At 38.6% G+C, this 23,789-nt stretch overlaps 18 protein-coding genes and 1 non-coding gene across 19 annotated transcripts; 7 read left to right on the plus strand and 12 right to left on the minus strand. All coding sequences in view use genetic code 12, as the record gives it.

The window, feature by feature from the left end:
* Positions 1-362: 362 nt before the first annotated feature.
* On the minus strand, positions 363-2,699 carry CORT_0B02040 (hypothetical protein; the record flags this gene model as incomplete). Its single annotated transcript, XM_003867312.1, has 1 exon — positions 363-2,699. The coding sequence occupies one exon, from the start codon at positions 2,697-2,699 to the stop codon at positions 363-365; it is 2,337 nt and encodes a 778-aa protein (XP_003867360.1).
* A 684-nt stretch (positions 2,700-3,383) lies between these two features.
* CORT_0B02050 (Msw1 protein) lies at positions 3,384-4,520 on the minus strand (the record flags this gene model as incomplete). Its single annotated transcript, XM_003867313.1, has 1 exon — positions 3,384-4,520. The coding sequence occupies one exon, from the start codon at positions 4,518-4,520 to the stop codon at positions 3,384-3,386; it is 1,137 nt and encodes a 378-aa protein (XP_003867361.1).
* A 121-nt stretch (positions 4,521-4,641) lies between these two features.
* Positions 4,642-5,382, minus strand: CORT_0B02060 (Ckb2 regulatory subunit of protein kinase CK2 (casein kinase II), beta prime subunit; the record flags this gene model as incomplete). Its single annotated transcript, XM_003867314.1, has 1 exon — positions 4,642-5,382. One exon carries the CDS (start codon positions 5,380-5,382, stop codon positions 4,642-4,644), a length of 741 nt encoding a protein of 246 aa, XP_003867362.1.
* Positions 5,383-5,646: 264 nt separating this feature from the next.
* Positions 5,647-7,116, plus strand: CORT_0B02070 (Nuf2 kinetochore component; the record flags this gene model as incomplete). The annotated part of the gene is made up of 1 exon (XM_003867315.1): positions 5,647-7,116. One exon carries the CDS (start codon positions 5,647-5,649, stop codon positions 7,114-7,116), a length of 1,470 nt encoding a protein of 489 aa, XP_003867363.1.
* A 10-nt stretch (positions 7,117-7,126) lies between these two features.
* CORT_0B02080 (Sge1 multidrug resistance factor) lies at positions 7,127-9,007 on the minus strand (the record flags this gene model as incomplete). Its single annotated transcript, XM_003867316.1, has 1 exon — positions 7,127-9,007. The coding sequence occupies one exon, from the start codon at positions 9,005-9,007 to the stop codon at positions 7,127-7,129; it is 1,881 nt and encodes a 626-aa protein (XP_003867364.1).
* Positions 9,008-9,652: 645 nt separating this feature from the next.
* Positions 9,653-10,900, plus strand: CORT_0B02090 (Cac2 protein; the record flags this gene model as incomplete). The annotated part of the gene is made up of 1 exon (XM_003867317.1): positions 9,653-10,900. The coding sequence occupies one exon, from the start codon at positions 9,653-9,655 to the stop codon at positions 10,898-10,900; it is 1,248 nt and encodes a 415-aa protein (XP_003867365.1).
* Positions 10,901-11,087: 187 nt separating this feature from the next.
* CORT_0B02100 (Cue1 protein) lies at positions 11,088-11,435 on the minus strand (the record flags this gene model as incomplete). The annotated part of the gene is made up of 1 exon (XM_003867318.1): positions 11,088-11,435. One exon carries the CDS (start codon positions 11,433-11,435, stop codon positions 11,088-11,090), a length of 348 nt encoding a protein of 115 aa, XP_003867366.1.
* Positions 11,436-11,546: 111 nt separating this feature from the next.
* On the minus strand, positions 11,547-12,077 carry CORT_0B02110 (hypothetical protein; the record flags this gene model as incomplete). The annotated part of the gene is made up of 1 exon (XM_003867319.1): positions 11,547-12,077. One exon carries the CDS (start codon positions 12,075-12,077, stop codon positions 11,547-11,549), a length of 531 nt encoding a protein of 176 aa, XP_003867367.1.
* A 537-nt stretch (positions 12,078-12,614) lies between these two features.
* On the plus strand, positions 12,615-13,916 carry CORT_0B02120 (Vps4 protein; the record flags this gene model as incomplete). Its single annotated transcript, XM_003867320.1, has 1 exon — positions 12,615-13,916. One exon carries the CDS (start codon positions 12,615-12,617, stop codon positions 13,914-13,916), a length of 1,302 nt encoding a protein of 433 aa, XP_003867368.1.
* A 73-nt stretch (positions 13,917-13,989) lies between these two features.
* CORT_0B02130 (hypothetical protein) lies at positions 13,990-14,874 on the minus strand (the record flags this gene model as incomplete). The annotated part of the gene is made up of 1 exon (XM_003867321.1): positions 13,990-14,874. The coding sequence occupies one exon, from the start codon at positions 14,872-14,874 to the stop codon at positions 13,990-13,992; it is 885 nt and encodes a 294-aa protein (XP_003867369.1).
* Positions 14,875-15,064: 190 nt separating this feature from the next.
* On the minus strand, positions 15,065-15,512 carry CORT_0B02140 (Smx3 protein; the record flags this gene model as incomplete). Its single annotated transcript, XM_003867322.1, has 2 exons — positions 15,065-15,448; positions 15,504-15,512. 2 exons carry the CDS (start codon positions 15,510-15,512, stop codon positions 15,065-15,067), a joined length of 393 nt encoding a protein of 130 aa, XP_003867370.1.
* Positions 15,513-15,633: 121 nt separating this feature from the next.
* CORT_0B02150 (Gab1 protein) lies at positions 15,634-16,911 on the plus strand (the record flags this gene model as incomplete). Its single annotated transcript, XM_003867323.1, has 1 exon — positions 15,634-16,911. The coding sequence occupies one exon, from the start codon at positions 15,634-15,636 to the stop codon at positions 16,909-16,911; it is 1,278 nt and encodes a 425-aa protein (XP_003867371.1).
* Positions 16,912-17,173: 262 nt separating this feature from the next.
* On the plus strand, positions 17,174-18,292 carry CORT_0B02160 (Qcr2 ubiquinol-cytochrome-c reductase; the record flags this gene model as incomplete). The annotated part of the gene is made up of 1 exon (XM_003867324.1): positions 17,174-18,292. One exon carries the CDS (start codon positions 17,174-17,176, stop codon positions 18,290-18,292), a length of 1,119 nt encoding a protein of 372 aa, XP_003867372.1.
* Positions 18,293-18,481: 189 nt separating this feature from the next.
* CORT_0B02170 (hypothetical protein) lies at positions 18,482-18,985 on the minus strand (the record flags this gene model as incomplete). Its single annotated transcript, XM_003867325.1, has 1 exon — positions 18,482-18,985. One exon carries the CDS (start codon positions 18,983-18,985, stop codon positions 18,482-18,484), a length of 504 nt encoding a protein of 167 aa, XP_003867373.1.
* Positions 18,986-19,062: 77 nt separating this feature from the next.
* On the plus strand, positions 19,063-20,298 carry CORT_0B02180 (Arp1 centractin; the record flags this gene model as incomplete). Its single annotated transcript, XM_003867326.1, has 1 exon — positions 19,063-20,298. One exon carries the CDS (start codon positions 19,063-19,065, stop codon positions 20,296-20,298), a length of 1,236 nt encoding a protein of 411 aa, XP_003867374.1.
* Positions 20,299-20,304: 6 nt separating this feature from the next.
* Positions 20,305-21,045, minus strand: CORT_0B02190 (Fur1 uracil phosphoribosyltransferase; the record flags this gene model as incomplete). Its single annotated transcript, XM_003867327.1, has 1 exon — positions 20,305-21,045. The coding sequence occupies one exon, from the start codon at positions 21,043-21,045 to the stop codon at positions 20,305-20,307; it is 741 nt and encodes a 246-aa protein (XP_003867375.1).
* A 98-nt stretch (positions 21,046-21,143) lies between these two features.
* CORT_0B02200 (Lsm7 protein) lies at positions 21,144-21,634 on the minus strand (the record flags this gene model as incomplete). Its single annotated transcript, XM_003867328.1, has 3 exons — positions 21,144-21,280; positions 21,340-21,565; positions 21,623-21,634. 3 exons carry the CDS (start codon positions 21,632-21,634, stop codon positions 21,144-21,146), a joined length of 375 nt encoding a protein of 124 aa, XP_003867376.1.
* Positions 21,635-21,897: 263 nt separating this feature from the next.
* On the minus strand, positions 21,898-22,428 carry CORT_0B02210 (hypothetical protein; the record flags this gene model as incomplete). Its single annotated transcript, XM_003867329.1, has 1 exon — positions 21,898-22,428. One exon carries the CDS (start codon positions 22,426-22,428, stop codon positions 21,898-21,900), a length of 531 nt encoding a protein of 176 aa, XP_003867377.1.
* A 1,279-nt stretch (positions 22,429-23,707) lies between these two features.
* On the plus strand, positions 23,708-23,779 carry CORT_0_Glu(TTC)_19. Its single transcript has one exon. It is a non-coding gene (tRNA).
* The last annotated feature ends 10 nt before the right edge of the window (positions 23,780-23,789 follow it).

A 23,789-nucleotide genomic window follows, 5' to 3' on the forward strand; every position in this document is an offset into this window, starting at 1 on the left:
TTTCATGACTAAAAATTACTTAGCTTCAACACACCAGAAAAAGATTACAGATTCTTAGGCAAAATTTAAGGGATTTTTGGGGGTGTCGGTGACTAATTATGCTTTTGAAAGAGAATTGAGCAGCTTGTTAGTTGCAATATAGCCAGATTTACTACTGCTAGTGTCATTGAATTGTCCACACTAGCACTGTATGGATTTAAGAGGTAACTGATCTGATTTTCAGTAGTAACATCACATAACATTATGCCAGTACCATTGATTATCTTCCATACCAGCGTTCCATCAGCAGCCTCTAAAAAATCCTTCGCAGGAATATTGTATTACGATAAATTATATTTCTTTAGTTCTATTTTACATAACCACTAAATAGTCTCCATATTCTCCGCACTCACATCAACACTCTTATTCCCATCATACTTATCATCATCATGATCAACATTAGAAAAGAAATCAGTATTAGGCGTTGAACCCAAATCCTTCAAGGCCGAATTACTTGTATTATGTTGCCAATTCATCAACAGTGTTGCTGTATCTGTTCTACTTGCATGTTGCGGTGATGAGTCACTACCACCTTGTTTAAATGTCGCACTTCCCAATACATCGTCCAATCCATTATGAATGTTTTCACCTTGTGACTGAGTTGACAAGTACGGAGAACTAGGCATATTTGCCATTGACAGTTTATTTGAAGAATGCGAAGGCGAATTGATTGACGATTTTTTTAATAATGTAATTGGATTTTGATCAACTGGTGTTTTGGAATTGGGACTATTTTCGTCTTTCCTAACTGAATCATTGAAAAGACTCATCCAATTTGTATTTGAATCTTCGTGGATTGATTGTAACATGGCATCAAGTTCCGCAATTTCCTTGTTAGTGACTTCTTGTGGTGGACAATTTTCTTTATCTTCAGTTTCATAGAAATCAATAACTGTAGTGTTTTGCTTTGTTGCTCGTTTAGTATCGTTATCCGGTACATTGATGATTCGAGTATTGGACTTTGTTGCAAGCATTGGTGGCGTGGCACCTGGTAGTGGATCAATATCAGTTGATGGACCACCATAAACATTGAGTTGGTTTAGTATATCATGGTAATCTGGTGTTTGTCCTGAAGGTAAAGGATTTGGATAATGATGATGGTTCTGACCACTATGATACTTATTTTGTATAACTTGGTTGATTGCCGATGGCGTATGTGATGGGGTTGGAAACGTTTTCGGTGAAGAATGGAAACTCTTTTTATTAGCAATGGCATTAAGTGACGTTGATTTGGAATCCTCCGATTCCTCCTCTTTTGAGTTCTTCATTTTCAATTTCTGAGTGTATCGTTGTTGCTGATTGTACTTTCTCACAACATGTTCGGGTCTCATGAAACCTTTATTTTTGTAAAAAAGAAAACATGCATTACATAAAGGACCAAGCATTCCCTCATAATGCTTTTTATCGAATTCAGTGGCCCGTATAAGAGCTGAGAAATGGGGCTTGTATTCCGTCTCGAAATATTTCCATGCAATTGACGATTGAGTCCGACAACATGAGTTGATACAAACCAATCCATGATTTTCGGGTAATTTGGCACTAGTGATTGTATGAGTGCGCCTGCTGTCCAAATCTTCAGGTAATTCTGGTGGAGTTTCCTTATTTACATATGGCGGTTGTTGAGGGGTATATGGCGAAGTAGCATTGTAATCTTCATCTTCATCTTCCTCTTCTTCTTCAATATTTTCATCATTATCTTCATTAGCTTTGTATTCGGGGTCATCAGATGAGTACGTTTCTTCGTTAATCGGTGACGAGACCATTATGGGTGTATTTGTAAACATAGACCTGGTACGAACAGCTCTTTGTGGAATTAGTTGAGACGGAGTCAGACTTGGTTTGTTTTGTTGTAGTGGCATAGTTCCAGAAGAGTACTTTGGTCTCTTTTTACCACTATCATACACTGCTTTTTCTTGAAAAAAAGGCGCCAGCTTAAAGCGATTTTCAACATTTTCTCTATTATATCGCGTGGTGGTATTGGTGCGATCAGCTTGTTGTATGTTTTGTATATTTGAATAGGAAGGTAACGACAATGTTCTTGTTGCCTTGGCTGAGTAATTTGTTGACTTGTTTAGGGACTCGTACGGCCTTTTTCTGTCAACATGTGAGCTATTAATAGTTGAAAGTGGCTGTCTAGATTGTTGCTGATGACGTTGTTGTTGTTGCTGCAGCTGCGACAAATTTGCAGGTGGCGGAAAAGCTGGTCTACCTTCAATAGTATGTAGTTTTAACCTGATCTCTAACGTTAACGATGATGCTTTCTTCTTGTTACCAAATAGAAAGTTGGCTGACACGTTCTGACATACTCTTCCAGGAATAAGACACGACTCTTTTGAAGAAACTAGAGATGAGAGCACACCGTTTGAAACGAATGGCTCATCTGGTTGTTCAGTAATATCCTTATAATAGACAGCATAATCTTCCGAATGGAGCTTGAAATTTTCAGGATTAGACTGAAGTAGCTGCTTTATACAGCTTCGGAGTTCAAGTGCCCCTAATGTAATTAGCTCAGGCTCGTCAGATAATGAGGAGTGAATTGGAACTTCTGCCGTTTGCACCGAAAATTGTTGTGATGACCTTGATAGGAATGTTGTTGGATTATCATCAAACGAATATAGTATTTTTATTTGCATCTGCTTGTGATCATCTTCGTTAGTCATTGTTTGCTGATGGGCGTTGATGCTGTTGATGCTATGGTATGTTGGTATGATAATGTTCAAAAGAGTAGATGACCAATGAGTAGTAAAAGTTTGTTGTGGTTTTGATTTGATGTGGAAGCAATAGGAGGAGAAAAAAAAATTTATTGCTTGCTGTGTGTTGTGTATGTTGCGGATGTGGCTCCTCTCAGATTAGTTGAATTTTAGGAACAGTTGATATTTGGTTGTTTATAGTTCGACAGGTAAATGTAAACAAGATTAAAAAATTGTAGTAATCATAAATTCGAATTCAGGGTCACACACTGTTGCTTTATTGGTAGCTGTTATTCTTCAACCGCCTACCATTCAATTGGGTTACCTTCTCTATCGTAGACCAACTCCAGTTGTGATAGTCTTGTGATGGCAGAGAAAGTAGAGAGGTGTTTGTGTTATATCTGGGAAATGGAATTTTTACGTGATGAAATCAAAACAACGCGAAATTTTAGTACTTTTGTGTTTACAGTGTATATAACATTTCGCAGCAATTTGTGTGAATTTAAAAGTAGTACGAGTCTGTGCAACATATAAGAGCTATAGACGTACCAGTCACAAACAAGGCATTATACTTCACGTACAAGAATGTCATTAAGCTCTAACATGTGTATGCTTTAATGTCTATGTACTAGGTCTATTTACAATGTATTTCATCTAATCCATTCCTACGATGTTCTTAATCTCTCTGATGTTTATCAAAGCTCTTTCTCTAGCTTTATCTCTCCCCTGCCTACATACCTGGTCAAGATAATCTCTATTCTTGAGAAGTTCGTCGTATAATTGCCTTTTATCATCGAATTCATTGACAATCAACTCAGCAACATAATCCTTTAAACTCTTGTGGTCTTTTAAATGTTGTATACTTGCGACAGTTTCTTCAATTGATTCATTTGTCAACCCAGATATTATGTTGATCAAATTTGACACACCTGGTCTCACCACTGGATCAAAGTTCCAAGCACCTTGTATCGAGTCAGTGGTTGCCTTTCTTATTTTCAACTGGATCTGTTCTGGCGAATCGGTTACATAGACACAAGATGCCTGTACCGGATCAGATTTGGACATTTTCTTTTCCGGGTTCTTCAAGCTTAGGATCTTCTTTGCTGGAGTTAGCAAGGTCTTGGGCAAGGGAAAGTAGTCGACATTATATGAATTGTTGAATAGCTTTGCAATGTTTCTACAGAGCTCCAAATGTTGAGATTGGTCGTCACCAACTGGGACGTGCGTCGACCTGTATAGTAAAATGTCGGCAGCTTGCAAAGCCGGGTAACAAAACACACCAGCTTTTGTTGAGTCCATCACCTTTTCATCTATTATTGAACTTGTCTGCGATTGTTGTGCCTTCAGTTTCCATTGCGTCATTCTATTCAATTGTCCCATACTCGTCATACATGTTAGGTACCAATTTAATTCCAGATGCTCGGGCACAGCCGATTGAAAGTACAATGTACATTTGGATGTGTTTAAACCACTGGCCAATAAACTTGCAATTGCTTGATATCTATTCTCCTTCAATTCTTCAGCGGGTTTGAAAATTGTAAATGCGTGTAAGTCTGCAATTCCAAATATAAACTCACTATCAGGATTGGAGTTGGATAAGGTTCTCCAACTTTTAACTGCACCCAAGTAGTTCCCCAAATGTATTCTTCCTGTGGGTTGTACCATGGAAAACACTCTCGAGTTTGATGGAAGATTATCATATCTGTTTAAGTCTTGTATCGTGGGTGATGAGGTCTTTGTGGAGAGAAACTTTACCGTTCGTGCTAACCGTGTCGTTTTCAAACACGACATGGTTCTTGATGAGTGATATCATGAGATTTCGCCAATCCACAATTTTTTTTTCTCAACTCGTTTGACTTACACGATTAACCAATTTTATGTCTATTAAAAGAAAAAGCTATGTTACGATATATCACGCGTTACGAGGTACAGTTTGACTACTGTCGGTATGGAAGCCACCGACTACATTCCTTATTTGTATACCACTCTTTGCCAATCTTCTCTCCAACTTCAACCTTTGCAACTCCCTCCACCTATTCAATTTGGAGTATTCATGCAATTTAAACCCAAATACTCGAGGCACGTACGTCTCCTTTGGATGTATCGGTATCATGTTGGGGAAATTCTGGAAAAACATAGCTGGAAACGAAGTACCGAAATAAGCACCATCGATCACGGAGTGACGTCCCGATTTCGGGTTGTATAAATCCTCACATTTGGAGCAATATAACTTAACACTTGCCATACGTGGCTGGTCATTCAAACCTATTGGTAATAGAGGATTTAGTTGACAATGAACCCTTGGACAATAGCCAAAATCTCCATTACGAAACTTTTCAAACATTTTATTCAAACCTCTTGTCGTCAATATATACCTTGCATGAATTAAACCATATAATATTCTTGCATTATGCTCCAAAGCTTCTCGATGTTCTTCTGGTTGGGAGTCAATATCAATAACATCAGTTATTATATCTATTAGCGTTGGAAGTTTTGATACTTCCTGATTCAACCCTGTAAGATTGAAGCGATCACGTATATATTCATCGTCTATGTCGCAAAAGTACTCATTACCTTTTATACCCAAAAATGAGTCAATCCAGTACTCTGTGAAATCGGAACTGGAATCTGTCACATACTCCTCGTTGGCCATGATTTCTGGTAAGTTGCAATATCAAATCTGTATTGAATAAAAGCTGAAACCCACTGTTTTGGTCTAACGCTTTTGCTCCTGATTGATTGGGCTTTGCTTGGACTGAAATTGAATACGCTAACTTGCCTCCTACTATCGATGTGTATCTGTAAGTTTTTTCTTCCTTCCCTTTTTCGTTCCAACAGACGAGAGAAAATGAGTTTTGTATTTTATGATTAATATAAAGTATAAACATTGAATAGACAACCAAACAGTACACATTCAATGAGAAGACAGAGCACAATTACCACTCCAGCTAGAGGTGTGAGACCAGTCAGGAAGGATGCATTCCCATACTTGGATACCCGGGAGATTACTTCATGTTTGTTGGAGTGTGACTTTAATGTATCATTAGAGCTTGTTGCAAAACCAACCAGTGATTTTATAATCAGATTGTATACACATTTCCTTGAGACGTTCATGGGTATCGAAAACATCTACGAGAGAGCAAAGGAACAGGCAAGGAGAAGGCTGGAGGCTATGAAAAGCAGGAACGACGATGCATCAAACGAAGGTGCTGATCAAAATGGTGGAACCAACATTGAAGAGAATGAAATTGAACCATCACCCACTGATGAAATACTTACATTGTTTAGGTGTTGTCGAAAGTTTTTTCAAAATATCGGGGTTGACGACCTTACACTCCTAGACTTGACACGCCCAGAGGCATTGAGTACGAAACGATTACTAAGTGCTGTTGTCAACTATCTACGGTTCCGAGAAAACATTTCCTCCGAGTACGAGAATTTGGCTGAAGAAGCTGATGCTACGACAACAAGGATCCAACAACTACAAGAAGAGAACGAAGCGCGTGTTTCCCAGATTAATAAATTGCAGAGGAAATTAAAGTATGAAGACGATGGACTTAGCGATGTACCCAGGCACGAACTACAACATGTTTACAATTACAACAGAAAATTAGAGTCAAAACTTCGTCAGCTCAAGTCAACACAAGAAAGATTGACTAAACAACATGATGACTACAAGACAGAAAAGAACTCGCTAGCTACTCAACTATACGATATTGGCTTCCTTTGCGATGAAACCACTGGTGAGATTGAAAATTTAAAAAGCTTTAAGGAGAAAGATATTGGCCAATTGACTACCATTGTCAATGACTTGAACAAGGAGGCTGAGGGATTGATAAGAACTTTCGTGACATTTGACAAGCAGTATCAAAACTTGGGCAAAACACTTGATTCAATACAAGTGAATGAATTGAGCATCAATAATTTGATTAGAGTGGCAGAAGATATTTCGAGGCTGTTGACCAAAGACGAAAGTGACATTTACAATATACGCCAACACAATGACAAATTACAAGACATCACTCGAGAGTCTAATGATTTGGCCAAACAAATTCAAACAAGAGCAGACCAGTTGGCCAAGTACGAAAGAAAGTATCGTGATTTGGAGGAACTGTATACGAAAAAGTATGAAACGTTGAGCAAAAAGTTAAAGGAAACAAACGAAGCTTTGGATGAAGTGATGCGACTCAATGCAGAACGCAATGAAGAGAATAAGCGAACACATAAATTAATCTCCAAGATAAAACAAGAGACGGATGATATTATAAGTAATTTCGAGAAAGATGTTAAATCTAAAGAGGCACAGTTGGCTCAATTAAAGTATATATTAACGTCTTATATGGAACGTTTAACAAAAACGTTTTCTAGCAAGGCCCTGAATAGTTAATAAAAAGAACTTATCGTTGATTTTCCCCATCTTCTTTTGTTAGCCGACGCTCCAAGTGTGAGCCCAGAGTATCCACGGTCGTCTCCTGATTCTGTAATTGATCTGTGCCATTGGGAGCTTTTATCTCTTCCATATGCTCTTCTTGATCATCCTCACTATCGGCAGTTTTGATATCTTTTGTTTTGGGAATTTTCTTTCCAGTTGTAAATAATGATGCAATAAAACACACAGCAGCTAAAGCCAATCCAAAATAGAATACATTTTTCAACGCTTTAACAAATTGATCCAAAACCATTTCTCGTACCTCGGTAGGCAACTTTCTGATCAATCTTGGATTTGAAATCAATGATTTTGCTTGCATGTTGATAAACTCTGTATAACCATCGACGTTCTTACTTATATCACGTTGCAAATCTTCGAGATATCTAGTTCCGGTGACTTGAAACAACAATTGTGCGATTGTGACCGAAACAGTTGACGCCAATTCTCTAGCAAAATTAAGCAAGACAGTCACCAAAATAAGTGCTCCCGGAACGTCTTTTGGAGCTACTAATTGTGCACTCAAGGTGGAGCTCTGAAACTGCAAGCCAATTGCTATACCAGAAACTAACAAAATACCAATCCTTTTTCCGACGCTTGAGTTTTTGTCCAATAATAATAAAAGTCCAGATCCTAGGGGACTCAACACTCCAGATACAATCATGGTAATCTTGACATTCTTCGTCAAGTTGATAAACATGGAATTGGCCAATGATGCAATAGTAACAGAAACGACTAGAGGTAGCAAGTCTATTCCTGATTGTAAGGAGCTTGCATTGAACACTACCTGGAAATAGACAGCTAAATAAGTCAAGTTGGATATGAAAAATCCAAAATTGAACATGGCACTAATCAAAGCAGTCATTGTAGTGAATGACTTAACAAAATCCGCCAATATTATTGGATTCGGTGAATAACGGAAGTTCCACACTGCAAACACAGTGAGCAACACCCCACCTACGGTGAATAAACATATAACAGCCGCTGATTTCCAAGGATAGTCAACTCCACCAAACGTCAATCCCAAAAGAACCAAAACTAGTCCCAGTGTCATAAAAAATGTACCAACGTAATCAATGGTTGACAACTTCTCACGAATATTCCCTTTCGGTTTTGGTGGATTGAAACCAAATATAAGTACAAGTAAACTAACACCTCCAATCGGCAAATTTATGTAAAAACACCATCTCCAAGTGATCTTTTCCAAGGCACCGCCAATTATAGGACCAAGGACACTTGAAGTAGACCACACCACTGATACTGATGCAAACACTAACGATCGTCTCGATATTGGTACACTCTCCGTCAATATAACCATCACCATGCTTTGAATAGCACCACCACCTATACCTTGAATTACACGACCACCAATTAACAAGCTCATTGAATTTGCAAGGGCTGAAATTAATGATCCTATTTCGAAGATTACAATCCCTGCTATAAGTGTGGCTTTTCGACCAAATGCGATTGAAATTTTACCATAAGATGGAATCAAACAGGCCATCGGTAGCATGAAACCAGAAGTTAACCATCCAACTTTCTCAAATGAGTTGAAATGGTTGCCTACTGTGGTCAATATAGTTGACACAATGGTTTGATCTAATGCAGCAATGAATAATGTGACAATGCATGATAAAATAGTGAGAAACAACGGTACACCGGTAAGATACTGTTCATGAGCTTTTGTTCCATCACCTGCATCTGCTTCAGTGTATTTCTCTTGTTTATGTTGTTTAATGGCTATTTCGTCATCGATTTCAGAATTTTCTCTTTCGCTTGTGTGAGTTGACGGTTCTGATGGCATTGGTGATTGTGCTTTGCTCAATGAGGTCTTATTTTGCGCTAGTTCCATGGCAAGGCTTGTTGATTCTTTCTTCTTACGTGCTCTTCAAATGCGCTAAACTAATTGTTATACCTGATTTACCATCTGATATTTGAATATTGTACTTGTGTGGCTCTGCAACTAAAGTGGGTGACAAAAGGTTTTTTTCTTCTCTGTATATGATTGCCTCTTCTGATTATACTTTTGCTCGGAATTTTCGTTTGATGACAGAGTTTGAGAGTTGTATTAAATTTAGTTGTCCAAGCACTAGCTCAAACCTGTCGACGAACATATATCTACTCTACTTGCTCTTTGGTAAAACGAACCAGCACATCAAAGATTTTTCCTCCGGTACGGCCTCATCTCTGATGAAATGCGTTGTTCGGGGTTACTCAAAAACAGACAATGAATCGTTGAACAACAGAGGTTCAAAAGCCACGGAAAAGGACCCATAGTACTTAGAGACATAGATACTTGATTAATAAGCTTTCCGAACTGATTCTCTTATTATATATAACTCATTCCATGCTGTTATTTACGTTTTGCTCCATTTGATATATTAATATCATTTGGTAGCACCAATATGACAAAAACGCGTCTTTTCCTTTCAAGGTGGTTTTTGATCGCTAAATTACATCTTCACAGAACAACCCTTGCATCAACGTGACACCAACGATGAATGCCATTACAATAGCCGTTCATTGGCACGACGAAAACAAACCCATCTACTCATTAGACTTGCAACCAAATACAACTCAACACCAAATTTCAAGATTAGCCACAGGAGGTGGAGATAATAACGTACGGATCTGGAAATTTGTTGACAATTCAGTTGAGTACCTATCTACATTGAGGAAACATACTCAAGCTGTTAATGTTGTCAGGTTCAATTCGAAAGGTGACGTCCTTGCAACTGCAGGAGACGATGGTTTCGTCTTCTTGTGGTCAAAAAGTGATACTATTATCAAGGATTTGGGTGATGAAGAAGATGAAGATATGAAAGAAAGTTGGCAGTGCGTTGGGAACATTACAATTGGCAATGAATTGGTTGACATATGCTGGTGCGATGGCTATTTGGCAATAGGATCGATGGATAATACATTGAGGGTGTATCATATTGTTGAGAATGGAAAGAAATTAGTGGGAAAGCTAGTCCACACCTCGGAAAATAATGATCATTTCATCCAAGGTGTAGCATTCTCAAAACGTTATTTGTTCACACAATCTGCTGACCGTAGCATTGTTTCTTATAAGTTTGATGATGATGGATCATTATCACTACTTCATAAATTCCAAAAACTTGGAGGTACTCAAATGTACCAATCAGAAAACCTCCAGTCATTTTTCAGAAGATTGAGCTGCTCTCCCGATGGGTCATTATTGATAACCCCAGCAGGATTAGATGAAAATGGGTCAAATTGTGTCTACATTTATTCGATAGCTAATTTGCAAAGTGGACCAGTCATCAGAATAAGTGGCTTTATAAAACCAGCAATTATCGTGTCATTCAATCCTAAGCTATATAAACTGCTGAGCGAAACACTGATATTACCGTATAAATTGATATTTGCTATTGGAACGTTGGATAGCATAGTCATTTACTCAACAGACAATAACTTTAAACCTTTGGGACAGGTTTCCAACATACATTATCAAGCTATAACTGATCTTACCTGGGATGAAAATGGCCAAAAGTTACTAGTCGGTTCGATGGATGGATTCTGCTCTGTGGTGAATTTTGAAGCCGACATTTTTGGCCCCTTGTATGACGGTCCAAAGGTTGAGAGTCTACATTCGGATAAAGTGCACCTTGAAACAACTGCAACCCCGCCTTCGCCGCCAAAGAAGCCAGCTCCTACAATCGATACGTTTTTCAAAGATAAGAAGGGCAAGAAACGAATTACACCCACATTGATTCTGTAATATATGTATGACTGTGTAAATTGAGAATCTTTTGGGCCCGTGGAAGATGTGTAGATGTTTTGCAGCCCTCTATGTAATAATATCGAACATATTCACAAACGTTCGACTACTCAGTCTCATAATACCAAATAACCAAACCTATACTTATACTTTCTACCATGTACTCATTTTCCATTTTAAGACATATCTATTTCGGAGGATGTGGTAAATCTCCATTTTGCATATAATTATCAACCGTTACCTCAACCGATCCAGTCTTTTCTAAATCAAAACGAATTTGCTCCACTGTCAACCTTGGAGCAATAGTCTGTACGACTTCAATCATTGAATCAGTAACTTGTCTTCTGTTCCGACTTTTTGCTGATGTACCTTCACTAGTTGATGAAGAGGATGTGCCTTCTCCATCTTGTTCTTTCGACAAGGCAGATGTGTCTATATTGAAATCATTGGTTTCTGGAATTGGGGATATTAACCATCTGAGGAATATAAACCCTATGACTATGGTCACGGCGAATAGTACCGCAGATGAGTCCATGATAAGTTAAAGAAGTGTGGTACATTCCAACAGAAATTTTTCGTTTACGCGAATACCAACATATTCTTAAAATTTTACTTAGCCACATATACTCTTTTCTATATCAAATCATCACTGGAATGTAAGCTTAAACTCCTTATCTTGATGCTTCACCTTATACAAGAACCCAGTGATTATATCATTTTCTTTAGTTTGCAATCCCATGAAATGACTTTTCACTTGATTAGCATATTCACCTTTACTTATTCTGTGATCCATACCCAATCCAGCCTTTTGTAGCCGCCTAGCTTGACTTCTCTTGCTAAATGTTTTCTTTCCAATCTCACTATTCAAAATATCAGAGTTCAACGATTCAGGTCGTGGTAAGTTGATATTGTAGCGATCCTTGTATCTAAGCAAAGTTGCTTCATCCATTTTTTCAAAATCAAGTGGGTCTACCCTAGGTTTATCTTTCGGTCCATTCGAGTTAATGTGTTTTAGTAAAAAGGATTGCTGTTGTTGTAAAGCTTGCTGATTTCTAGCCTTTTGAGATGTCCTGCTTGAGGATGTGGTCAGGCTCTGTGGTCCATCTCTATCTCTATTATAATGGCGCGATGGTGTCTCTGATTCGGAAGCTGACTCCTTGTGACTTCTTCCTGCCATTATGATGGGTGGTTTTATGAATAACTGTGAAACAATAGTGTTTGGTTGTGTTAGTTGAGGAAACGAGGTTTTGTTTGTGTGAGGAGAAAAGTAAACGCTACCGCACCGGGTAATACACTACACCGCTTTGAGCTTAATCACAAGCTTCCTGATAACATTTTTATTAAGTTGTAACAATGACTAGTCTAGAGTACGTTGAGTGGAGAGAAGATTTGAGAAGATTTTGAAGGTTACCTCGTATCCAGAAAGTATATTGCTGTGTAATTTATTAGTATGTAATCTTCTACATTAGCCCCATCCTACCTTAATACCACCAATTTGTAGCCTTAGCCACCATTATGGTAAAACCGATATTCAAATCAGCCGCTTATACCAGTAATATATGAGTGCCAGTTGCAAATTATTCAAATAACTGACTTTTCTTAACATTACACAAAACAGTGTCTCCATTGCCATTTGATATTTTTCTGTGTATGTTCATTAGATTTCACACCAGACTTACAACTACATTCTAATCAACAACATTTGATCACAGTCATGTCGGGGGCGTCTGATTTCTTGAGCAAGGGTATCGACTTGGTACAAAAGGCGATAGATGCCGATACTGCCACCAGATACGAAGAGGCGTATAAACTATATTACAATGGTCTTGATTACTTGATGTTGGCCATCAAGTATGAAAAGAACCCCAAGTCAAAAGAGCTAGTGAAATCAAAGTTTACCGAGTATTTGACCCGAGCAGAACAGTTGAAAGACCATCTTGAAAAACAACAAAACAAATCAAACTCGGCTGAAAGCTCTGCCAATGGATCTACCAAGGCAAAGAAGTCCGGAAGCGGAGACGATGATGATGATGCAGATACAAAGAAATTAAGAGGGGCTCTTGCAGGTGCAATCTTGTCGGAAAAGCCAAATGTCAAGTGGTCAGATATTGCTGGGCTTGAGGGAGCAAAAGAAGCCCTAAAGGAGGCAGTCATATTACCCGTGAAATTCCCTCAACTATTTGTGGGAAATAGGAAACCCACCTCCGGTATTCTTTTATATGGACCGCCAGGTACGGGTAAATCGTACTTGGCAAAGGCTGTTGCTACAGAAGCAAATTCTACATTTTTTAGTGTTTCCTCATCTGATTTGGTTTCAAAGTGGATGGGTGAATCAGAAAGACTTGTCAAGCAATTATTTACCATGGCCAGAGAAAACAAGCCGTCTATCATTTTCATTGATGAAGTTGATGCTTTATGTGGGCCTAGAGGAGAAGGTGAGAGTGAAGCTTCAAGGAGAATTAAAACGGAATTGTTGGTGCAGATGAATGGTGTTGGGAACGACTCTCAAGGTGTATTGGTATTGGGAGCAACAAACATCCCCTGGCAATTGGATGCTGCGATAAGAAGAAGATTTGAAAGAAGAATTTATATTCCATTACCCGACGTAGAAGCAAGATCGAGAATGTTTGAAATCAACATTGGTGAAGTCCCTTGTGAATGTTCTCCTCATGATTATAGAACTTTGGCCGAAATGACAGATGGCTATTCTGGGCATGATATTGCGGTAGTCGTTAGAGATGCGTTGATGCAGCCAATCAGAAAGATTCAGCAGGCGACACATTTCAAGCCTGTAATGGATGATGATGGGAAGGAGAAGTTGACACCTTGCTCCCCTGGGGATGCAGATGCAAAGGAGATGAGTTGGATGGAGATAGAAACAGATCAATTGAAGGAACCTTTTTTGACGATAAAAGACTTTATCAAATCGATTAAAAGCAATAGACCTACTGTCAACGAATCTGATATATCAAACCATATTAAGTTTACCGAGGACTTTGGTCAAGAGGGTAACTGAGACATCTTTTGCATACTACGAAAATTCAATTCTATATTCTGTATAATACAAGAGTGAAATGGATACATTTTATTTACCTTTGACTGTAGCGGCTAGTTCCGGACCGAGTTGGAGACCGTGATCTACTACGCTTCAACTTGTCAGCAAACAAATCCTCCTCCTCCTCATCAATCGCCTGTTCACGAGAACTAGATCTTCCTTGTTTGAGTTTGTCAGCAAATAAATCCTCCTGCTCTTCTTCTTTTTTGGCAAGAATTTCTGGCTCTCTCCTTCTGTGCCTGTGAATTGGTCGTGATCTACGTGGTCTTTCAGGTTCTCCATGGATCAAGTAATAACGCGAATACTGTGATGCGTTCTTTACTTTTCGGTCCAGTTGAAACGATTGTCTAATACGCAATTCAATGGATGATTCATCCTCTATCATACCCTCCTGTTCATTGTCCTTAGCTTTCTCCTTCAATCCCAAACGATTAGACAAGCTCTGACTGCTGCGGAATGATATTATCGGATTGTAGTCCTTCGCCCTACGCTCTTGTATAACTTCGTTAATGAACGTTGAATCATTATCATCAATCTCTATAGGATCCCTACTCAATTGTCTCAAAGCTCTTAAATTGTCTTGGTTTGTTTTGAAAACTACGTTGACGTTGGAATCATCGATCCACTCTACACGAAATGTGATTTGTTCATCAAATGGAATCTGGTTGTATTCTATTTTATCAAGCTCCTCGTTACGTGATGTGGTGTAGTTGAGATAGTAATCAACATATGACTTGATCTCCTCAGTTGATAAATTATCAACTCCATTTAATCTCAATGCCTCGGGTCTTAGTTTTTGAGTGGTTCCATTATATTCAACTTCTATGGCTAACTCTTCAAGTTGTGCCTCGTTTGCTTTCTCATCTTCCAAAGTTTTCACAATGAACCCTCCGTATGGGGCCACCTCTGGTTCGGTCATTGAGGTTTGATGTTGAAGAACTGAAATTCAATTTTTTTACGAGCGTTTTTAAAAGACGAGCGTGATTCTATTGAGTCTACCTCTACACAACACACGTACATTATAGAAACTTGCATTAGGTCAGGAGTGTTATCATTGAAGGTCCTTACCTTTATTAGTTGAATGAGTATTGTTCTCTTTCGGTGCCCTCTTATTCCTCCATTACAGCTTCTTTCAACTCTACCTTTGTGACCTCGATTCCATTACCACTTGCATCACCATTGGTGGTCTTGTCTGCTTCTTTAGCCTTTTTGGATTCCTCTTTCGCGGGTATTTTGCTCTCAGCTTCTTGGTCTTTATGTTCTCTTATGAACAACACATTATTGCACCTTATAAATATACTTCCAATGGCCTCTTCGCGAGGTTTATCTTCGTTATCATAAATTATCTCAAACGTGTTATCTAATTGCAAATTGAGATAATTGTCTGTCGATATCAATTGGCCTCTGTATTCTGTCTTGTTCCATTTTAGTCTAACCACCACTTGCTTTCCTATTAGCGACTTCATGAACGGTTTTGGATTGATTGGTTGAAACTGAAAACTTGTTAGTATTATTTTATGAAACTTCAATGTTGTGTTTGGTACATACACTAGACATTTTTTGGTTATACGGATCTTGTGTAGTTGCAATCTCTTCGGTTTTTGATATTTCTCGTTGTTAACTTTTGTTTAGGTTTTTTTTTTCATTTACAGAAGGACACGGTTACCAACAAGCAAATATGGGTAAACTACTTCAAGTGTTTATCATTGGTGGGTTCATACGATTTCTACTACCTACATTTATTCCTTCAATTACGACCACTCTTTCTTCAACGGTTGAATTGAATACACCCATAACTTCGTTCAAGTCCCTTCTCGAGGCGATATACTTTTTCAATCATGATATCGATTTGTACGATGGAGGTGTGAACCACCACCCGCCATTGGTAATCATACTTGCTTCCTGGATTAGTGTTTTTCCATTCTCACAAGTTTTGTTCAATTTGGTGTATACTGTCACTGACTTATTGATTGCTTGGAAGATAGTTCAACTTAACCAGTGGTATAACAATTCGCGTAGTAAGATCGCTGGATCCCAAGTGACAGGTTTCAACGATGATTTGATTGCATGCTTTTACTTGTTCAACCCATTGGTTATCTTGACAAACTTGAGTCATTCTACGGTTGTGTTTACATGGTATTTCATCATTGAGAGCTTAACTCAAATAACGCTCAAGAGGAATGTTGTACGGTCAATGATTGCGTTCGCAGTAGCAACATATCTATCATTTAACGCGTTGTATCTTCTTCCTTCAGTGTTGGGATTGGCACTCAAGATTTTTCCAACAACCACAATAAAGTTGTTACGCGTCAGCTTGGTGATTTACCTCGGATCATTGCTTCTTTTGGCATCAGCTTCATTTGCATTTACATCATCGTGGCGCTTTTTAGATAACTGCTATTTGGCGGTCGTATTTTTCAAAAAGATAACACCCAATGTCGGCTTATGGTGGTATCTATTCACCGAAATGTTTGAATTCTTTACCCCATTTTACCTTGGAATGTTCAACTTATACTCATTTTCATTCATCGTACCAATTGCGATGCGTTTATTTGAGTCAAAGGCTGCTCCTAAACTAGGTGATTCATTTTTAGCTGTGTTGTTGTCTTTGTTATGGATATCATTCACCAAATCCTATCCAACGATTGGAGATTTAGGATTTGCATTATCAATATTGCCAATTTTCAAAGGAACTGTGTTACCTTACTGCAAAATGATCTATGTTTCGAGTATGACTTTAGTTACAGCGCTAATCTTATCCCCTATATTCTATTACTGTTGGATTGTTTTAGGAAACGGTAATGCAAATTTCTTCTACAGCATAAACTTAATATGGGGTGGTGTGCATATTCTCATTTTGATGGATTTATTATGGGCAAAGCTCATTGTTGATTACGGTGTGGAAAATGATGTATGTAAAGAACAACTTAAAAAGATTAACTTGGCGCAGATATAGTAACAGGAGAGATACTAAATACAAGTTATGACTAAGTTACCTTCTAACAAACATGTGTAGACACTTTGATGTACTCTCAATCCCTCTGCAAAGTGTATTTCTTCAATTAGTCACATGACTTCCTCTTGTGCCAATCAACGACTGAGAATTTATAATTTTTTTTTCTCTTGTTTCTCTCTGCGAAAGTGAAAAGTCTAAAGCTCTGTTCAAAGAAGTCACCATATAGACGACGTTTCTCGAGTTATATACAAAAAAGCCCCATATGTTGTCCCGTACTGCCGTTCGTGCTTACAGTTCTGTACCAAATGGTATTAAGATCTCAACAAAAGAGTCCGTCAATGGCTTAACGAAACTTCACGTCGTTGTTACAAATGCAGGTGCTAAAGATGGTAAATTTGGTACATCACATTTGTTATCAAAATTTGCTTTCTTGAATAATGGTGCCAAGTCAGCATTACGTTTTACTAGAGAATCTGAATTATTGGGCGGTCATTTCAAGGGACATGTCAAAAGAGATGCTTTGGTTTTGAAGACAAAGTTTTTGAAACAAGACTTGCCATACTATGTTGAAGCTTTGGGTAATGTACTTTCAAACACTCAATTCACCCCTCATGAGTTTGAAGAAGTGGTCTTACCATCTGCTCTTGCTGAAGCCAGAGCTGCGCACTCAAACTCACATTTCACTGGTTTGGAAAAATTGCATGAAATTACATTCAGAAGAGGATTGGGTGCCCCATTATACTACCACGAATCTACTCCTATTCAAGTTGAAGAATTGGCTCAATATGCTCAAGACAATTTCACAGGAGAAAACATTCAAATAGTGGCCCAAGGTGCTGATGAAGCTGACTTGACTAAATTCGTCGAAGAGTCTGCATTCTGTTACTTACCTAAAGGATCCAAGGCACAAGCTGCCCCAACTGAATTCCACAAAAACGCTGAAGCCAGAATACCAGCTACTGGAAAATCCACTGCTTTGATTGGTTTCCCAATCAAGCCAGCTGATTTTGGTAAATACGAAGTATTGTCAGCCGCCATTGGTACTTCAACATTGCCAACCTCTGTTGCTCCATTGTTTAAGATCCCAGGTGCCACTTCACACTTGTACAAATACAACGATGCTGGTTTGTTTGTCATCTCAGTTTCAGGTAAGGCTAGTGATGTCGCACAAGGTATCAGACAAGCTAAGAAGGTTGCTGAGTCAGTTACTTCAAGTGATTTGAACAAAGCTGTCAAATCTGCTGAATTATCTATTGCTTTGCAATCAAAGGTTGCACACCCATTAGAGTTTAAGCCAACTGCAGCTGACGCTCCAGTCAAAGACTTTAACTACGTTGCTGTTGGTGACTTGGATGTTTTGCCATTCGCTTCGGAGTTATAGAAGAGTAGTTAGTTAATGTATAAAATATGGATAATACATTCATGTATATTTAATGAGATTGTTGTGGCGAGATCTAGCGTGACATGTAAATATTTGCGTAGATGCACTTAATTCTCTGAGCTTTACCCAGTCTATCTCTATAATAGCTTAGTAATTGTAATTTTAATGGAGCTAGTACCTCGTTCATATCTAGTCAATGTATGCAGACATCCATTTCGATGCTAAAAATACCTTCTTCCCGTCGATTGTCTCCAGCACAAACCCCTTCACTAATTCATCAAATGAGGAGCGTGATAGACGGTTTCCATCATTCATTCGTACAGAACAACAGGCATCTTTCAATTCATCTAGATCAATTTGCAACTCGTCCTTGAAGGACTTGTAGTTGCCCTTTGCCAGAAATACTTGCAAAGCTTCATATATCGATAACCTGTCTTCAACCAACAGAAACTCTTTTGCAAGAATGTTCAGGAACTGTGTAAAGGATATACCCTTTTCGGAATGGTTGACATTTTCAATTGTAAACATGGTCTCAATTTCTGACTCTGATGGTTGTTTCATCCCTAGGTTTGAGTACATCTTTTTTAGATCCTCTTTGGTGATTGAAGAGTCCTTTGACTCTCCATCCAATAGAGTGAATGCATTTCTTATCTGTTGTCTCTGCGAATTTGACAAAGCATTGAGATACAGCATTGTGTGTGGACCCACTTACACATTTGTTTACAATTTTCGTACGCGTAAATTCAACTTTTTGATCCAAACATGACATCATGGAAACCTTGTACAATCAACCAGTTGTGGTGGACAATGGGTCTGGAAACCTCAAGGCTGGATTCGCTGGAGATGATAAGCCACGAACATATGCATCGGCAGTGGTAGGAAGACCCAAATACCAAAAGCTTATGGCTGGCTCCTTGTTACCTTCTTCCACCGGTGTGGACTCTTCAGATGACACTTTTATTGGTGAATCTGCTCAAAAGAACAGAGGCTTGCTAAGGCTCACTTATCCAATGGAACATGGGATTGTTACAAATTGGTCTGATATGGAAAAACTTTGGTACCATATGTTTACCCAAGAGCTCAAAATTCAACCCGAGGAGCACCCTTTACTTCTCACCGAAGCACCCTTAAACCCTAGATCCAATAGAGACGCAATGTGTCAAGTGATGTTTGAACAATTCAATGTCCCCTGTGTCTATATATCAATTCAGGCAGTATTGGCGTTGTATGCATCGGGGAGAACAACAGGGGTGGTTGTGGACAGTGGCGATGGTGTTAGTCATGTTGTACCTGTTTACGAAGGTTTTGCCTTACCTAGCTCAATAAAACGAATGGATATTGCTGGAAGAGACATAACTGCGAATATGTCGTTCAACATTAGGCGAATGTCTGGAGTTGCCTTGCAAAGTAGTTCCGAAATGGAAATTGTACGAATTATCAAGGAGCAATGTTGCTTCATATCGAAGGAACCACAGAAGGATGAAAAATTATACGGTGCTTTATATGCCAGGAGAACGAAATCAAAGAATGAGTTGTTTACAACGTATACTTTACCAGATGGACATGAGCTACATCTTGGAGCTGAGAAATTTCGAGCGCCGGAGATCTTATTCAATCCTCAGATAGTTGGAGATGAGAGTCCTGGGTTGCATGAACTTATCTCATTAGCGGTGAACAAGACCGATTTAGATCTAAGGCCCCAATTGTATCAAAATCTTTTGTTATCCGGGGGCAATACATTGTTGAAGAACTTCGGTGACAGACTATTGAAAGAGTTGAAAAGTATGCAGGATCAATCCGAAGCTGCTTCTATATGGAACAAGTCCAGACCTGATGAGCTGTATAGCACCAAAATGAAGGTCAAGATTTATGCTCCTCCTGAACGAAAATATTCAACATGGATTGGTGGTTCCATATTAGCAGGTCTATCTACATTCAAGAAAATGTGGGTGACTTTGGAAGAATATCGTGATAATCCAGATATCGTACATAGGAAATGTTTATAGACGAATTTATATACAGTAGTATCTGTCACCAAAATCCCCCAAACCAGGAACAATGTACTTGTCATCATCAAGTTTTTCGTCAATTCCTCCAGTTATAATTGTTACATCAGGATACTTGTCATGGAATGCTTTGATTCCCTCCGGAGCTGCCAACAAATTTAAAAAGAATATTCTCTCCATCTTCACTCCTCTCGCAAGCAAGACTTCGACCGCCATCATTGCTGAACCTCCAGTGGCCAACATTGGATCCAATAAAAACACATACCGTTCACTAATATCTTCTGGTAATTTCTCATAAAACAATTTAGGTAAGGCAGTTTCCTCATCTCTTTGTATCAAGATTTTACCTATTCTTACCGATCTACAACAGTCTCTCAAGCCCATTTCCATAGATTCACCAGCTCTCACAATGGAAACACCACATATTTTTCCCAAAAACTTGGCCCCTTTATATTTATGACCTCCATGACATTCAATAATACATTCTTCCACTGGTAATTGGTTCAACCCTTCCTCAACTAAAAGACGAATGATACGATCGGAATAGAAAACAAAGTCCCCTCTTTTGGTACTTTGATCACGAATGATGCTGTAAAGACCAATTAGTTGATTTGTTTGTGGAAGCAAGATCACGTTCTTGTTAACCTCTTCGGAGACAGACATTTGTGGGCCAATACGTGGGATGAGCTTTTTACTGATAAGAGATTCTCGAAAATAATTGAAAACGAAAAATTGAAATTTTATCATCAAGGTTTGCGAAGAGCACGGCACTACTAAACTCTGTCCGATAACAAACTAATAACATGTAAATTAGATTATAGTACAGCTCCTATACACTGCAATTTTCAATGTTCCGCTACAAAGGGGTTATCTATTATCTCACTGCCTTTGACAGGTGAAATTGTCAAAAGACTTGTGCATCTGACAACAACCAATCCAAGCTCTCTAGTCTTGTCAAGATATCTACCTTCAATTACTGGATCTAAAGTTGTATAGTTAGTACAAGTCATCACAATAGCACACAGTTTTCATATTACGTACCTCTGAGTTGCTCTTGAACGTCCTCCAAAACTAAATTCATCAATTGATCATACCCTTTGAGAATCCCCGTTACCTTTCTCCCTCCAACAAATCTGACTCGGATTTCTTCGTCTTTATACTTGTTTAAATCTAGTATAGCCTCCCTCTTTGGCCCTTCAGTTCTTGGCCTGTCATTGTTTTGATTTCTTCTCCTATTCTGCTTCTGATTCTGTCTCTTGTTTTCACTCTGTGATTGTGTTAGTATCTAGAATAATAGTTTGTGATGGATTGGAATGGAACATACGTTTTCGGGCATGTCGTTGGTGGTTGGTTTCTTTACTACCTCTTTCAAATTGCTGAAGCTTTTTTTTTTCAGCGATATTTCACTTTGGTAGCAGTCGATACCTGGATCGGCCAGAAGAGATATGGAGTAGGATACATCTAAAAGTTACTTACCGTCACTAGAGTGAGGCTGTTTATTTACAGAGTTATGGGTTGTTTAGTTATATACAATTTGTGATGCTGAACCAATTCTTGCGTCTGGTTGGGAAGACTTGTCTCTTCTAATACATCTCCCACTCAATATATATTCCTCATCCACATTTGTCTTCTCTTTTCTCTATCTAACACATATTTGGGTACATTTGTCTCATCCTGTGTCTTGTTCACTTTCTGCAAGTCGCTTTTGAGAAAATACACTAGTTTTGTCAACTCAATGTCGAACTTCTTACTAAGTTCTTTTAAGTTCCAACGTTCTGGGTCCTCCTTCCTCAATTGCTTGATCTGATCAACGACCTCTTTCGTCACAGTGTACTCTCTTTCATGTGGTGCTTTGAAAGCTCTTATTACAGGCATATCAGCCACAACATCTTCCGAAAGTCGATATTGTTTCGCAAGCTCTCGCCTGGGGTCATTTGGTGGAAGGAATATGTATGGTGTTTGCATGGATGGTTTTAGTATAGCAGCAGGTGGATTGTGAACTAAGCCTTCTACTGGTTTCGGTTTGAAATTGAATGCCGATCTTTTAGGGTTGAATTTACCTCTAGGGACAGCTTGGAATGGTATTTCCTTGGGCATATTATGCACACTACGTATCGACTGCCTTATCATCTTAGAAAAGTGGGTACAGTTGTCACGGTCGGTTGTGTTTTGTGATTAGCTCTGTTGTACTATCGCCCTATTGAAAAGTTTTTCATCGATTCGATTTTTTTTTTTTGGGTTACAAGTTTTTCGTCGTGTGCAGTCTAACATTAGACAACAATTGAGAAGATGTTTTGCAGCCATTCTAGAAAGGAGTAGCCATGTTGTAGGATCAACTGGGCTAAATTGTCTGTCAGTTGTTTACGTTATATAACGTGTGCTGTGGAAATGAGATATGAAAGCTTGGTACATTGACAGAGCTTCATTATGACTTGATGAAGTCGTGGTGCTTGAGTGGTCAGGATAATACCTTGATCGCACTCATAATTGCGAATAATCTATCAGAATGGTAGATGAGAGCCGTCAGAAGAGAAAAAATGATGCAAAGTGTTGTGTAATTATAGACAGTTTTGGAGCAAGTTGCGATTAAACGATCAGAACTTTCAAACAGGCAACAACATCAATTTGGAAACCCTAAGGGAAGGTTCGTACAACAATATCATCAATAGCACCTTGGAGTCTATAATTTATGGAAAAAAAGAATTGTACCATCATCAATAGCTAAAGGGTTGAAGACAACGGTGAAGCGTGAAGGAAAACTTCTAAAACCATCTAAAGTGACTCTACCTGATTCTAAAACTAAACGAAGACCCGGAGCCTATTTCAAAGCTCAGTTTGGGTCCATTAAATTAGTAGTGTAGTCAGCAGATAATGTATCGAAGTTTGTCGGTGTATTTTTTTGATACTCGGTCGAGTCTCAATCTCCCGAACGGCCCTGGTTCGAACTTTTGGTGAAACTATTTAACTCTCTAATATACGCCCCAAATATTTTATGATTTGAAATTACCAACTACAATAGAAAATTAATCAATTGTCAGGAAAACCACCTTTTATCCTGAAGAATGAATTTAAGTCTGAGTTTTTGTTTTCGACCTTGAGTGACGAGGAAGTTTGGGATCGTGCTCCCTGATGTTAGGATTACGAAATCTTATATAAGAACATGGAAATCCTCTTAGGAAGCAAATTGAGATAATATAGACTAAACCAATCCTATCCTCATCTTTGATCTACTCCTCATTCTGATCACTATAAAGCATACTTCAGTGATTACATCTCCTTACAGTTATATTACTTGTAAACTGCTATATCAGCTTCCACTGTAATAACTTAAGACTTCCACTAGTTATCATAGTTAACTATATTTTCCTGCTGCAAGAGGAAGTAGAATAGTACGATATAACTCATAAAATCCTTTGTAGTGTAATGGCTATCACGGTTCGCTTTCACCGAGCAGATCGGGGTTCAATTCCCCGCAAGGGAGCATTTTTTTT

The sequence above is a fragment of the Candida orthopsilosis genome, assembly GCF_000315875.1.
Source record: "Candida orthopsilosis Co 90-125, chromosome 2 draft sequence".
Lineage (NCBI taxonomy): Eukaryota > Fungi > Ascomycota > Pichiomycetes > Serinales > Debaryomycetaceae > Lodderomyces > Lodderomyces orthopsilosis.